Source organism: Etheostoma spectabile, chromosome 10 (assembly GCF_008692095.1).
Source record: "Etheostoma spectabile isolate EspeVRDwgs_2016 chromosome 10, UIUC_Espe_1.0, whole genome shotgun sequence".
Lineage (NCBI taxonomy): Eukaryota > Metazoa > Chordata > Actinopteri > Perciformes > Percidae > Etheostoma > Etheostoma spectabile.
In genome coordinates this window covers 15,835,591-15,847,074 of record NC_045742.1, presented here as the reverse complement: position 1 = coordinate 15,847,074, position 11,484 = coordinate 15,835,591, and the positions used below count along the sequence as shown (strand labels likewise).

General features: G+C 38.7%; 2 protein-coding genes across 2 annotated transcripts in view; both read left to right on the top strand.

The window, feature by feature from the left end:
- Nucleotides 1-2,392, top strand: part of polr2g (RNA polymerase II subunit G) — a 3,463-nt gene extending 1,071 nt beyond the window's left edge. Inside the window, exons 3-8 of the mRNA XM_032528043.1 lie at nt 398-557; nt 1,210-1,260; nt 1,378-1,443; nt 1,679-1,750; nt 1,893-1,926; nt 2,182-2,392. Of these exons, the coding sequence (XP_032383934.1) occupies nt 398-557; nt 1,210-1,260; nt 1,378-1,443; nt 1,679-1,750; nt 1,893-1,926; nt 2,182-2,195 (397 nt within the window). The 3' untranslated portion in view covers nt 2,196-2,392. The remainder of the gene's footprint in view (nt 1-397; nt 558-1,209; nt 1,261-1,377; nt 1,444-1,678; nt 1,751-1,892; nt 1,927-2,181) is intronic.
- Nucleotides 2,393-2,637: 245 nt separating this feature from the next.
- Nucleotides 2,638-10,313, top strand: eef1g (eukaryotic translation elongation factor 1 gamma). Its single transcript, XM_032528042.1, has 10 exons — nt 2,638-2,783; nt 3,713-3,871; nt 4,107-4,170; nt 4,565-4,707; nt 4,881-5,024; nt 5,143-5,272; nt 6,319-6,523; nt 8,232-8,404; nt 9,277-9,401; nt 9,933-10,313. The coding sequence occupies exons 1-10, from the start codon at nt 2,772-2,774 to the stop codon at nt 10,089-10,091; spliced, it is 1,314 nt and encodes a 437-aa protein (XP_032383933.1). The 5' UTR covers nt 2,638-2,771; the 3' UTR covers nt 10,092-10,313.
- Nucleotides 10,314-11,484: the final 1,171 nt, after the last annotated feature.

The window sequence follows — 11,484 nt, the reverse complement described above, 5'->3', positions numbered from 1 at the left end:
GATGAATAAATAATAAGTGGAACCAGTGAACCCAATGCAGAGCACACACTTCACGCAAATCTGCATTTCCATCTCCTTCATAGGGGACAGACCATTGAATAATAATAGAAACTCTGGTAGGAGTTACTTAAGGATTGTGCTATTTGACAACTTGAGTATGCTACGTGTAATGATTTTGGTACTTTAGTTTAACTTTAGTCAATTTGATTTATGATCCGTGGAAAAGAGTTTTGACTGGCACTTTTAAAAAAAAAAAAAAAAAAACCACAATATTAAACCACTGATATTTGTTCTGCCCTTAAGTCATCATGTCGGTATCAACATGCATAACAAAGTTATCAAATTTGTATTCATAATACTGCATGCACATATACATTGATTAATGTCTCTCCATCAGGTATGGCTTTGTCATCGCAGTCACCACTATTGACAACATCGGGGCGGGTGTCATCCAGCCGGGGAGGGGGTTTGTCCTCTACCCAGTCAAGTACAAGGCCATTGTGTTCCGCCCATTTAAAGGGGAGGTGGTTGATGCTGTGGTTACTCAGGTTAACAAGGTGAGGGACAAAATTGTGCAGGTTTCTGGACTCTATGCACATTTCTAAACTGAAACATTATCCTTATATGATGACATGTGAAATCTGACATTAATTCTGACATATAATTGATACTATAATAAATTATTGTGACACTGCATTGCTTACTAACATTTTCTGATGTCTAAAACATGTCCATTTACTTCTAAAAGGTCTGCACAGTATTGTAACTGGTCATGTTTACACGTTTGCCAATTTATGAAAAGTAAAACAATGAGTTGTTTTGTGATATACATCATGTTAATTACAAGATAATTGTATTTTATGTTGGCTAATGCAATTATCTACTGTTGTAAAGCATATCTTTTAACTTTGTCACAGTAAATGCAACTGATTATTTATGCTAAAGGTCTTTTTATAGCTAAAGGTTTCACTGTTATTATATTTTTTTATTGTTATTATTATTATTATTATTATACAGTTTTTTCTCTCCATACTGTATTTTTATAGCTTTTTTGTAAGCTGCTGAAAACTGCTGCTGGAAATTTCTATTTGCTTGCAGGATTCATCCCAAAAGGATAAATATTTGTATAAAGTGATGATGAGGATAATGAATAATAGACATTTTCTGTTGTGTCTTATCTAAATTAAAATAAATTCTCTTTTCTCACAGGTTGGATTGTTCACAGAAATTGGTCCCATGTCTTGCTTCATCTCTCGCCATGTGAGTCAGCTTAATTTAACAACTTAACCTATAGTTATTGACCGAAAACACCGGTTGTCTTCAATACCCTTTTGATTTATATTATCTTTAACTCACAAGAAACCTTTTTTTTTGCAGTCCATCCCTTCAGAAATGGAGTTTGACCCCAACTCCAATCCTCCTTGTTATAAGACCGTTGATGAGGTAAGAATATTCACTATTTCTCATTACACAACGGAGAAAATTAAAACAAAAGATTGCGATATTACACAAAAGTTTGAAATCATATAAATGTTTACCAAATTGTGTCATTGCTTTGCCTTTGACATCTTTTAACATGAAGCCATCTTGCAAAAATCCAGGTAATTGTAACACTGGTGGGTCATTTGACTGTTGTTGAGTCTTGCATTTAAGGATGTTTTCTTCTCTTCCTTTCAAGGACATTGTAATCCAGCAAGATGATGAGATCCGGCTAAAGATTGTGGGAACAAGAGTGGACAAGAATGACATTGTAAGTGTTTGTTTTTTTCTTTCTTTTTTTTCCTCACCAAAGACATCCAAAAAGGTTGTCATTATATCTCAGATGTTACACAGTAGTTTATTAAATGGATGTACTGTATGTTGCTTATAATAAAGCTTTTCCGTTTTTTCAGTTTGCTATTGGATCTCTCATGGATGATTATCTGGGTGAGTATTACACATAACATTGTCATACAGGTGGTAGATCTTCTTGTTTGATGGGCATTCTTTGATAATGCCTTACATAGATTGATTTCATGTCAAATTACTCTGCATAAAAAGGAAAATGTGATTAGTAGTTTGACAAAACAGTTTTTTATTGCTGTAATTATTTTACTGTGGATGCAAAGGAACAATTTTGGCTGTTTTTATTTTCTGTTTTATGGTTGATTGTTGAACTTGCCTTCTGTGCTTTATTTCCAGGTCTTGTGAGCTGATTTGCCCCAGAGGAAGCACATTTTACATTTAACATTTTATGTAGTAGCCTAGTTATTTCTTTGTTAAAATTAATATTTTTCTACACTGATTTATAGGGTATTACAGGTAGGGAAGCATCATAGTGACATCATTGTATTATTATGCACAATCTACATTTGCTTTTATTTGAACTGGTGTGAGATTCAAAGAAAACCCAGAGACTGCTTTCTAAATGTATAACAAGATGCCACACAATGCAGCACACAATTCATTGGCTGTTTTTACATTTAGAATTCAAAATTTCTATCTCAACTATAAGTTGTTGTTTTTTTGTACTGTGGACTTTAATAAAGTATTTTATTTGTTCCATCTTTGTATGCTGTTTCATGTTTTGAATTGAATAGCTTGTCAGAGCATTGATCATTCTTTTTGTGCAAAGAGACTTCATGCGCAGCTGCAACTGTGTGAAATGCATCGCTCTGTGGCCGTACATAACCTGAGGCGAAACATGAACGCGGAAATTGTAACGGCGCGCACGCCGTGTTGCCGTAAATACGTCAGCGGGACGCTATTTCTTTCTTTCTCTCGTCCTGAAGATGGCGGCAGGGGTGAGTAAGATGACAGATAGCTAGATTTGGGGTTTTCTTTCAACTTTCCTGTCGCAATCCGCCGAAAATCTAGCCCATCTGCACTTGTACTGAGCACTTTTACACGTTAACAGTGTCTCCTGTCTGTTAAGTACCTGTAATTGGGGGTATTTATAAAGAATCTCATTCAGTGCTCATACAAACTATGGTTAGCTTTTGCTATCCTGACGTTGCATTCACTGTAAAAGACGCCCCTCTGCCGGCCCAGGCTTTTGCCACGTTAACGTGGCTATTTTTGAGCCGTGGAAATTTATTGTCGCATTTGTAGATGTTTTTGTCAGACGTTGATGCTTATTTCCTATTGTTGTTGGGAAAAGGCTAACCTGTAATTTTTACTTAGTTCAAAGCTAACATACGAACAAAGACTGGTTGGGTTGTATAACCAGTAACGATAGCTAGCATAAGTTAGCATTTAAAACAAGCTAAAAGCCACGTGAATATAGCTAATTTTTCCCTTGTAGTTGGTCAACAGCCACGTGAATATAGCATTTTTCCCTTGTAAGTCCACAAACTGCTTTTGACTTTAATATTTAGTAGTTTAGTCTAACTAGCAAACGTAATAGCATCACCCTGCTCCCAGTCCATTTTAAACGGAACGAGTTTACAGATTTGGATAACATTCATTTGTATCAAGAACACTACCAGACCAATCTCGCTCAGTGTGGCTTTATTTACCACACTTTTCCTTCTCTCTCAGTGTAATTTAAATTAACGAAATTTGCATTACAGGGCGAGATTTTTTTTTTTTCTTTCTTACGTGACATTGCTATGAGAACATCCTTAGGTTTGCGCAACGTCTTGTTAACCTGGCAGCAATAATGCAATGCGTGTATGTTTAGATTAGATATGTTTGATTGTGTCTAATGTAGGGTTGTCTCCCCGGTTTCTAGACTTTGTACACGTACCCAGAGAACTGGCGAGCCTTCAAGGCCCAGATTGCAGCCCAGTACAGTGGGGCTCGCCTCAAAGTCGCCAGCAGCTCCCCTGCCTTCACCTTCGGGCAGACGAACCGTACTCCTGCCTTCCTCAACAACTTCCCTCTGGGCAAGGTTAGTGCAGTAGCTAGTGCTTCAAAAATGAAGTGGAAATTTAGAGATATTGTTCCACAGTATCTCTTGTTTAACAATGAATGTGGCGAATCAGTTAAAGCCTTCAAGGCCATTAACCATTTTGAGTATGCCACTGTTGTGTTACTAACATGTTTCCACTTTACTACATGAATCTCTGGATTTAAAAATATGCTACATGTGTTAAGTCATTCTTGTATTTTGCCCTTGCTTGTAGGTACCTGCCTACCAGGGAGATGACGGTTTCTGTCTGTTTGAGAGTAATGCCATTGCTCACTACTGTAAGTCTCACATCTATTAATATGGTAAAGATTCTTGTGTACTATCAATTTGTTAATCCAAAAGGTCCCTATTTATCGTGCACCTAAATTCTGCTTGATTTAATGGACAGTTTTTCCATAAACACTTGGCATTTCCCATAGGTCTAGAATTTGTGGTGGTGTTTATCACTTGAGTCAGCAAAACAATTAGTAAATTCATAAATTAACAGGTCACAGTGCTCTAGCAGTGTTTCTCAAATGGGGGTACATGTACCTCTAGGGGTACTGGAGGGGGTACATGGCTCAAAATCAACTTCTGTGCGCTCTCTGTACAAAATTTAGAGTGACTATAATTCTAGAGATTTTGTTGTTGCTTTCCTAAACGCTCTCCACTTTTTTTTGTCCCCAACCACAGTGAGCAATGATGCCCTGCGTGGTGCCACTCCCCAGGCAGCAGCCCAGGTGCTTCAGTGGGTGAGCTTTGCTGACTCTGAGATCATCCCTCCAGCCAGTGCATGGGTCTTCCCCACTCTGGGAATCATGCAGTTCAACAAGCAGGTGTGCAGCTCAGCATTTTCTGGTCAAGCTTAAGACTTAAATTATTGTTTGATAGCTGTGGTGGAAGTTGGGTGCCATTTTCAGTTTGTCAGTCAGTGTGACAACCTGTAGTTGAGACTTGGCACATATGTTGTATAATCCTGCATAGTCATTCTTCTGTCTGGTCTGTCCAGGCCACAGAGCAGGCCAAGGAGGATGTGAAGAGGGTCCTTGCAGTGCTGAACCAACACCTGAACACCCGTACCTTCCTTGTGGGAGAGAGGGTCAGCCTTGCTGACATCACTGTGGCTTGCTCCATGCTCTGGCTCTACAAACAGGTTTGACACACACCCAGCAGATAACAGTAAAACGTTTTTTGAAACGCTGTTCATTTACTTGTGACATTTCATAGATGAATACTTTATATTTGAGTCAAGATGCTTCTGTCCCCTGTAGGTCCTTGAACCTTCTTTCCGTCAGTCTTACCCCAACGCAACTCGCTGGTTCACCACTTGTGTCAACCAGCCCCAGTTCAAGGCTGTCCTGGGAGAGGTCAAGCTGTGTGAAAAGATGGCCCAGTTTGATGGTGAGTAACAGTAAGCAATTAGATTAGAAAGCATACATATTGAGCATGAGTCTGGCTTCTGGAGCATGTCATTTGAAGAATGTATTTAGAAATGTACTTGCATTGTCACAATACTTTCTTTGAAATGAAGTGAACAAAAAATGTCAGGAAATGGCTGCAAGTTAACTTATTTTACATGAATCCAGTCTTTTGTATTTCATAAATCATTTAAACAGTTGCCTATGCTGTCATTTTTACTAACTTTTTGAAAGGCTGTATTATGTTTGAAAGTAATCGACTAAAAATTAAGTTGAATTTAAAAATTCTTAAATATAAGGTAGACATTTTTGTGGCTTAAGGATTACACTAAAGAACTAGATGTCATTTGACGAACACTGGGTTTAATGTACTGATGTGTAAATTATTTACCTATCAAGGGTGCTGATAATTCCTTTAAACATAAATTTCTTCTTGCAATATTTTAAAATTCCTCTCTAAAGACCTGGCCAGAAGGTTGCTCCCCTGTCATTGGGCAAGGCAGTGTCCAATCATGGCACCATGTCTTAATCTGACAGGGGTAGAGAAACTTGACCATGTTCATCCCAGTCATCTCTGTTTCAGTGAGTAATAGGCTGGTTCATGCTATGGGCACAGTGATAAAATATCACTATGATCTAAGGTGCTGAAATATAGACTGTAGATAACTACCCTACAGGTGTTTTGGCCTTTATGTTTGGCCTTAACTGAAAAGGTGGATGTTGATGCGGATCATCCAGGTAAACGTCTAGTGTTCAATTAGGTCATTTAAAACACATACAGCGTTGGTTAATGTGTGAAGTACAATTTCTATTACATAAGGTAATGTCTGTTTCAGTGAGTAATAGACTGGTTTGTGCTATGGGCACAGTAAAGAATCTGACCTTAGGGTATTTAAATGTTACTCTATAAGACAAAACTACTTAATGGATTGTTTTAGTTTTGAGTGCCAAAGCCAGATAATTGTAACATAAAACAGATAACATGTTTTTTTTGTGTTTTTTTTCTTTTTTTTTCTTCCATTTAACCAGCCAAGAAGTTTGCTGATATGCAGCCAAAAAAAGAGACCCCTCCTAAGAAAGAGAAGAGTGGAAAAGAGGCAGCCAAGCCCCAGGAGAAGAAGGAAAAGAAAAAAGAAGAGAAGAAGCCTGCCCCAGAAGAGGAGATTGACGACTGTGATGCTGCTTTGGCCTCTGAGCCCAAAACCAAGGACCCCTATGCACACCTGCCGAAGAGGTAGAACGATCTTAATGCTTGTCTAAAGTATGTGGGATCTGTTTTTGTTTGTTTTTCAGCATTTTAGCTAACATTTTATAGATGGCAGTGGCCAACAATTACTTTCAGTGCAGTACACCAATTAGGGAACTCTCCTCTTTAATGAAAACCGGTAGTCCCCTGTCATTGGGCAAGGCAGTGTCCAGTATGGCACCAAGTCTTAATCTGACAGGGGTAGAGACACCTAAGACCATATATTCATCCCAGCCATCTCTGTGTCAGTGAGTAAAAGACTGGTTCATAATATGGCCACAAACCAAATGGAACCTTGAGCTCAACAGTAGATCCTGGACTAGTGATCTGAAATATTACTCTATAAAATGGATTGAATTGTGTATTGAGTCTGTTGTGCTTCTGTTTGATTTCCCACCTCCTATAATGAACAGTAAGGTGGCTGGAAAATTGATCTATGTATCACAGTTCTTGCTGTTTATAAAGGTTCAAACCGCAAAGCTGTAGAACCCTTCTATTTTTTTTGTTTTAGTTATTTGTTTTCTGCCGTGCCGGCTCAAATTCCCGGGAGCTGAAATAAGCTAGAAACGGTGTGCATGTGCTCCTGTAGAAACATGAACCCCATTGGCCACATGGTGGCACTGTAATTAAGGCTTCAAAATACAAATTTTAAAAAGGCCACCTCCCACACCGCAAGTCAGATTAACTTGAAATTTCTCACAGTGCAGCTTTGTGCTGTACAAAAAACCTCAAGGATCATTAAAGTCCGCCTAGAAAAATGTTCTGCCATTTTTCATTTTTTGAAAACATTTTTGAGATCTCCTCCTACACCGTAGCTCCGACTGCCACCAAATTTTCAGTGAATCAATAGCGCAAGCTTATTAAAAGTTGTACAAAGCATGTCCATATCTCAACTACTTTTCAAGTTATTGACAATGAACTTTGAAAAGGGCGTGGCTCTGGACATCAATGAACACAAATTTGCTACCGCAAGGCCAGTCATCACAAGGTGTTGAGATAATTACCTGATATACATATACCACTAGGGGGTGCTACAAGTCCAAGATGGGTGAGTGACATTACATACTTTACTATAAATCATTCATTGTCCAATCATCACAAATCTCTCAGAAAATGTCCTCATAAGTAACTGAACCACGCCCTGAAAGATTTATTTAAATTGAACCCTAGGGGTTGCTATAAATGTAAACACTGCAAATGCACACTGCAGGTGATATAGCGAAAATCTATAAATGAGGTTGTCCAATCAACCCAAATTCCAGGAAATATCTACATCATGACCTCACACACACTGCAAGTCTAATTCAAATTGACCACTAGGGGGCGCTTTAAATGAATAATAACTGGACGTGGGATTACTCAAATCAAGGTTTGAGTTTGGAATTGCGGCTTTATTAGCATTTTTTTTAAGGACTTTGCCAGGAGCTGGAGTCGCATGTCATTCTTCCCAACTTATGTATATGGGGAGAACTGGCGTAACCCAGTTATTTACTTAACCATACCCCTCACTGCTGTGCTGCATTATCAAATGAAGTTGGTGTGCTGCGTTAATAAAAAAAACAAAGTTTAAACATAACATGTCTAATCATATCCTTGACCCTTTGCCTAATCTCCAAACCTTGTCTTTCTCTCTCATTCTACCCCACATGTACAGACAAGATATCTGACCTGACTTTTCACTTTTATTTTTTTCCAGCTCATTTGTCATGGACGAGTTCAAGAGAAAGTATTCTAATGAGGACACCATGACAGTAGCCATTCCCCACTTTTGGGAGCACTTTGACCATGAGGGGTACTCAATCTGGTACAGCCAGTATAAGTTCCCAGAGGAGCTTACACTTACCTTCAAGAGCTGCAACCTTATCACAGGTGAGACTCAGCAGCTGCCACTTCCCCCAACACCTTGGATCTAAAGTGAATGCACATTTATCGAATGTCAGTCCTACTTGTTATCTGGAGCAATAGGTTGTGATGTATTGATGTAGGGGGGTTTGCTGGTACATGTGTTGATGCGTTTCCTCTGTTCCGGTTGGCTCCCTTGATCCAAAGACAAGCAAGTCTGTTTAATAGCGGTGTGGTAAATGTTTGGTAGCCAAATGTCCATCGAGCATCACTTAAATGTTGCTTGTTTATCAAGAAAAGGCCTAGTTTGTAGATTATTTAGTGACATTAACATGTGTCCTGCATTGGTTTGGCCCATATTGCAATATAGCACAGCTTTTCTGTGAAGTTAAAAAGGTCATATTCAGAATGCTTAACGAAGGATAAGTTTAACCAAGTTTGGTCTTGTGGTAGAATTACATTTTTAAAACTTTTTTTGTAGCAGCTGCTTCTCAAAAGTTTTTGTGGGGAAACTCCTCCCACTCCTCTTCAGGGGGAAAATGGATGGTCCCCTGTCATTGGGCAAGGCAGTGTCCAATCTTGGCACCATGTCTTAATCTGACAGGGGTAGAGAAACTTGACCATGTTCATCCCAGTCATCTCTGTTTTAGTGAGTAATAGGCTGGTTCATGCTATGGGCACAGTTTAAAAAAAAAAAAAAAAAAAAAAACCCCTATTACCTAGGATGCTTAAATATAGAGCGGTGTTTTGTGTTTGACCTTATCTGGAAAAGTGGCCATTAAGTCTTTAAAAAAATAAAATAGACCTAACCGCATGGGATAATGTTTGAAGCAGAATTGATAATTCATTGTATGTGTTTAGGACTTTTTGTTTCTATTGATGTCTCAAACCCTTCACAGGTATGTTCCAGCGCCTGGACAAACTCAGAAAGACCGCCTTTGCAAGTGTCATCTTGTTTGGCACCAACAATGACAGCAGCATCTCTGGCATCTGGGTCTTCAGAGGCCAGGACCTGGCCTTCACTGTAAGTATTAAAGGGTGAACACCCTTTTCAATATGCCCTGTTGTGATACCGTTACAACCATCAAGCATTTATTACTTTATTTCGACAACTAATTTGGGCATTTACGTGTATAGTCACTATAATACTTGACTACAGCTCAAATTAAATGCATGTTTCTTGGGTGACAAAATGTTTGATTGGATGAGACTCACCTCAGTTAGTGGACAGTCCCCTGTCATGGGCAAGGCGGTGGCTAATCATGGCACAAAGTCTTAATCTGATGGGGGAAGAGAAACTTGAGACCATATTCATCCCAGTCATCTCTGTTTCAGTGAGTAATAGGCTGGTTCATGCTATGGGCACAAATGATGTTCCAGTTCAAGAGTTAAAATTTTCTTTAAGTCTTAGATGTTGTAAATTGCTACTATTTGGGGTTGTGTCATTGGTTATATTCAGTCAAGTGACTAGAGTGCAGCTCGAAATTAAAACGGGGACAATTTTCAAACATAAGTCTTAACAAAGCATTTTACTTTTTTTAAATTCCCGTCCTAGCTGTGTCAAGATTGGCAGATTGACTACGAATCGTACGACTGGCGCAAACTGGATTCAAAAAGTGAGGAGTGCAAGACCATGGTAAAGGAGTACTTTGCCTGGGAGGGAGATTTCAAGCATGTGGGCAAAGCCTTCAACCAGGGCAAGATCTTCAAATGAGAGGACTCTGGGACAGTCTGAACAAAAGCATTATGCGCTTCTGATTTCCAGCACTTAAAACCAATGGACTTTCAGCCACCACGTGCTTACTTTACTGCAAAAGTGACTTGGAATGAGTGTTTTGAAGACGAGTGAATTGTCTCAGTGGCCCTGAACTGTTTTTTTTTGTTTGACTTGCAAAATAAAGCATTTTCCACGATGCCATCTAAGGGATTTAATGTCTTTGGTCTGACTTAAGTCTGTTTGTTTTCAAAGTTGTTCTGTCTAATCTACAAATGAATTTTTCTTACATCCCTCTCAAGAGGGGACAAAGTAAATTTTAATGGTGGGAACATTTAATTTGTTGCAGGCTATATAAATGAAGACTTGAAGAATAGTGTAGCAACTGTTAAAAATCTTGCTATAGAAGTAAAAACTTGTGTAGAAGTTTATTAAACACTCTTGACATCCATGTTGTGATTATGAGCACACTTGACCACGCCCAATGGCAATGGTCAGAAATCTGTTGGTTAATTTCCACTGTAAGAGGTCAGTAAAACAGCTTTTCAGTTTGGTGTCCAGTAACATTGGACAATTTGTGTTCCTCTTCTACTGTTATGGATAGATGTATGCATTTAGCATCCTAACTGGGAAATCTTTTCTTTTGGAACATTTTAATGTCCTCCAGAGCTGCTGTTATCAGTTCCTTCAACACTAGGCTAAGGTTCAGCTCATGCTGCAGTGTTCTCCTGTTCCTGCAGGGGGCAGGCATGGACTTGTCATTGAAAAGCTGTTGAACAGGAAACATCCGCAGAGAAAATGACTGGGTTGAGCTCTGCGGTTTGTTCATGCAAAGACAAGAATGTAGTCTGCTTTCAAATGAGTTCTTGTTTTGATGTTTCTGGGGCTTCCCCAAGGAAAGGAAGCCTGAAACATCTTTACAAAGATGTCCACTTGGACACTGTCTTCTACAAGGACATGGGTTATTGACATAACATTTCTTCCACTGAGAATGTTATGCCATGTAACTTTGTATTTTACTAAATGCCTGTTGAATCGACTTACAGGTTAGTTTTATGAATACCTGTGAATTGGAATTCAGAATTTAAAAATGAGAAGCTAGTAGACTTGGAACTAATTTAATGTATTTAACGGCAAATACATATTTGAGCATGACTTCAAAGGCAAATATAAAAATCCGTTGACCACACCCCACTAAAATGCAGAAATGTCACATGTGGGTGCCTACTTCTGCAAGTTGGTATTGTTAAAGAAAAAAACTTTTCATTAAGAGGAATTGCTTATAGTCAGACATTTGTTTCACATCAGCCTGAATGCCTAAATTTGAACTTCAATTTTTTTATTTCCTAAAATTGTAAAGTAAATGTTTCAGAAGCTTCATGTGATTAACTTT

What these genes read in the sequence shown, in the direction of transcription:
- eef1g (XM_032528042.1), top strand. An exon ending in AAAGATGGCCCAGTTTGATG is followed by an intron (nt 5,273 to 6,318) that starts GTGAGTAACAGT and finishes CCATTTAACCAG; the next exon opens with CCAAGAAGTTTGCTGATATG. An exon ending in GAGCTGCAACCTTATCACAG is followed by an intron (nt 8,405 to 9,276) that starts GTGAGACTCAGC and finishes AACCCTTCACAG; the next exon opens with GTATGTTCCAGCGCCTGGAC.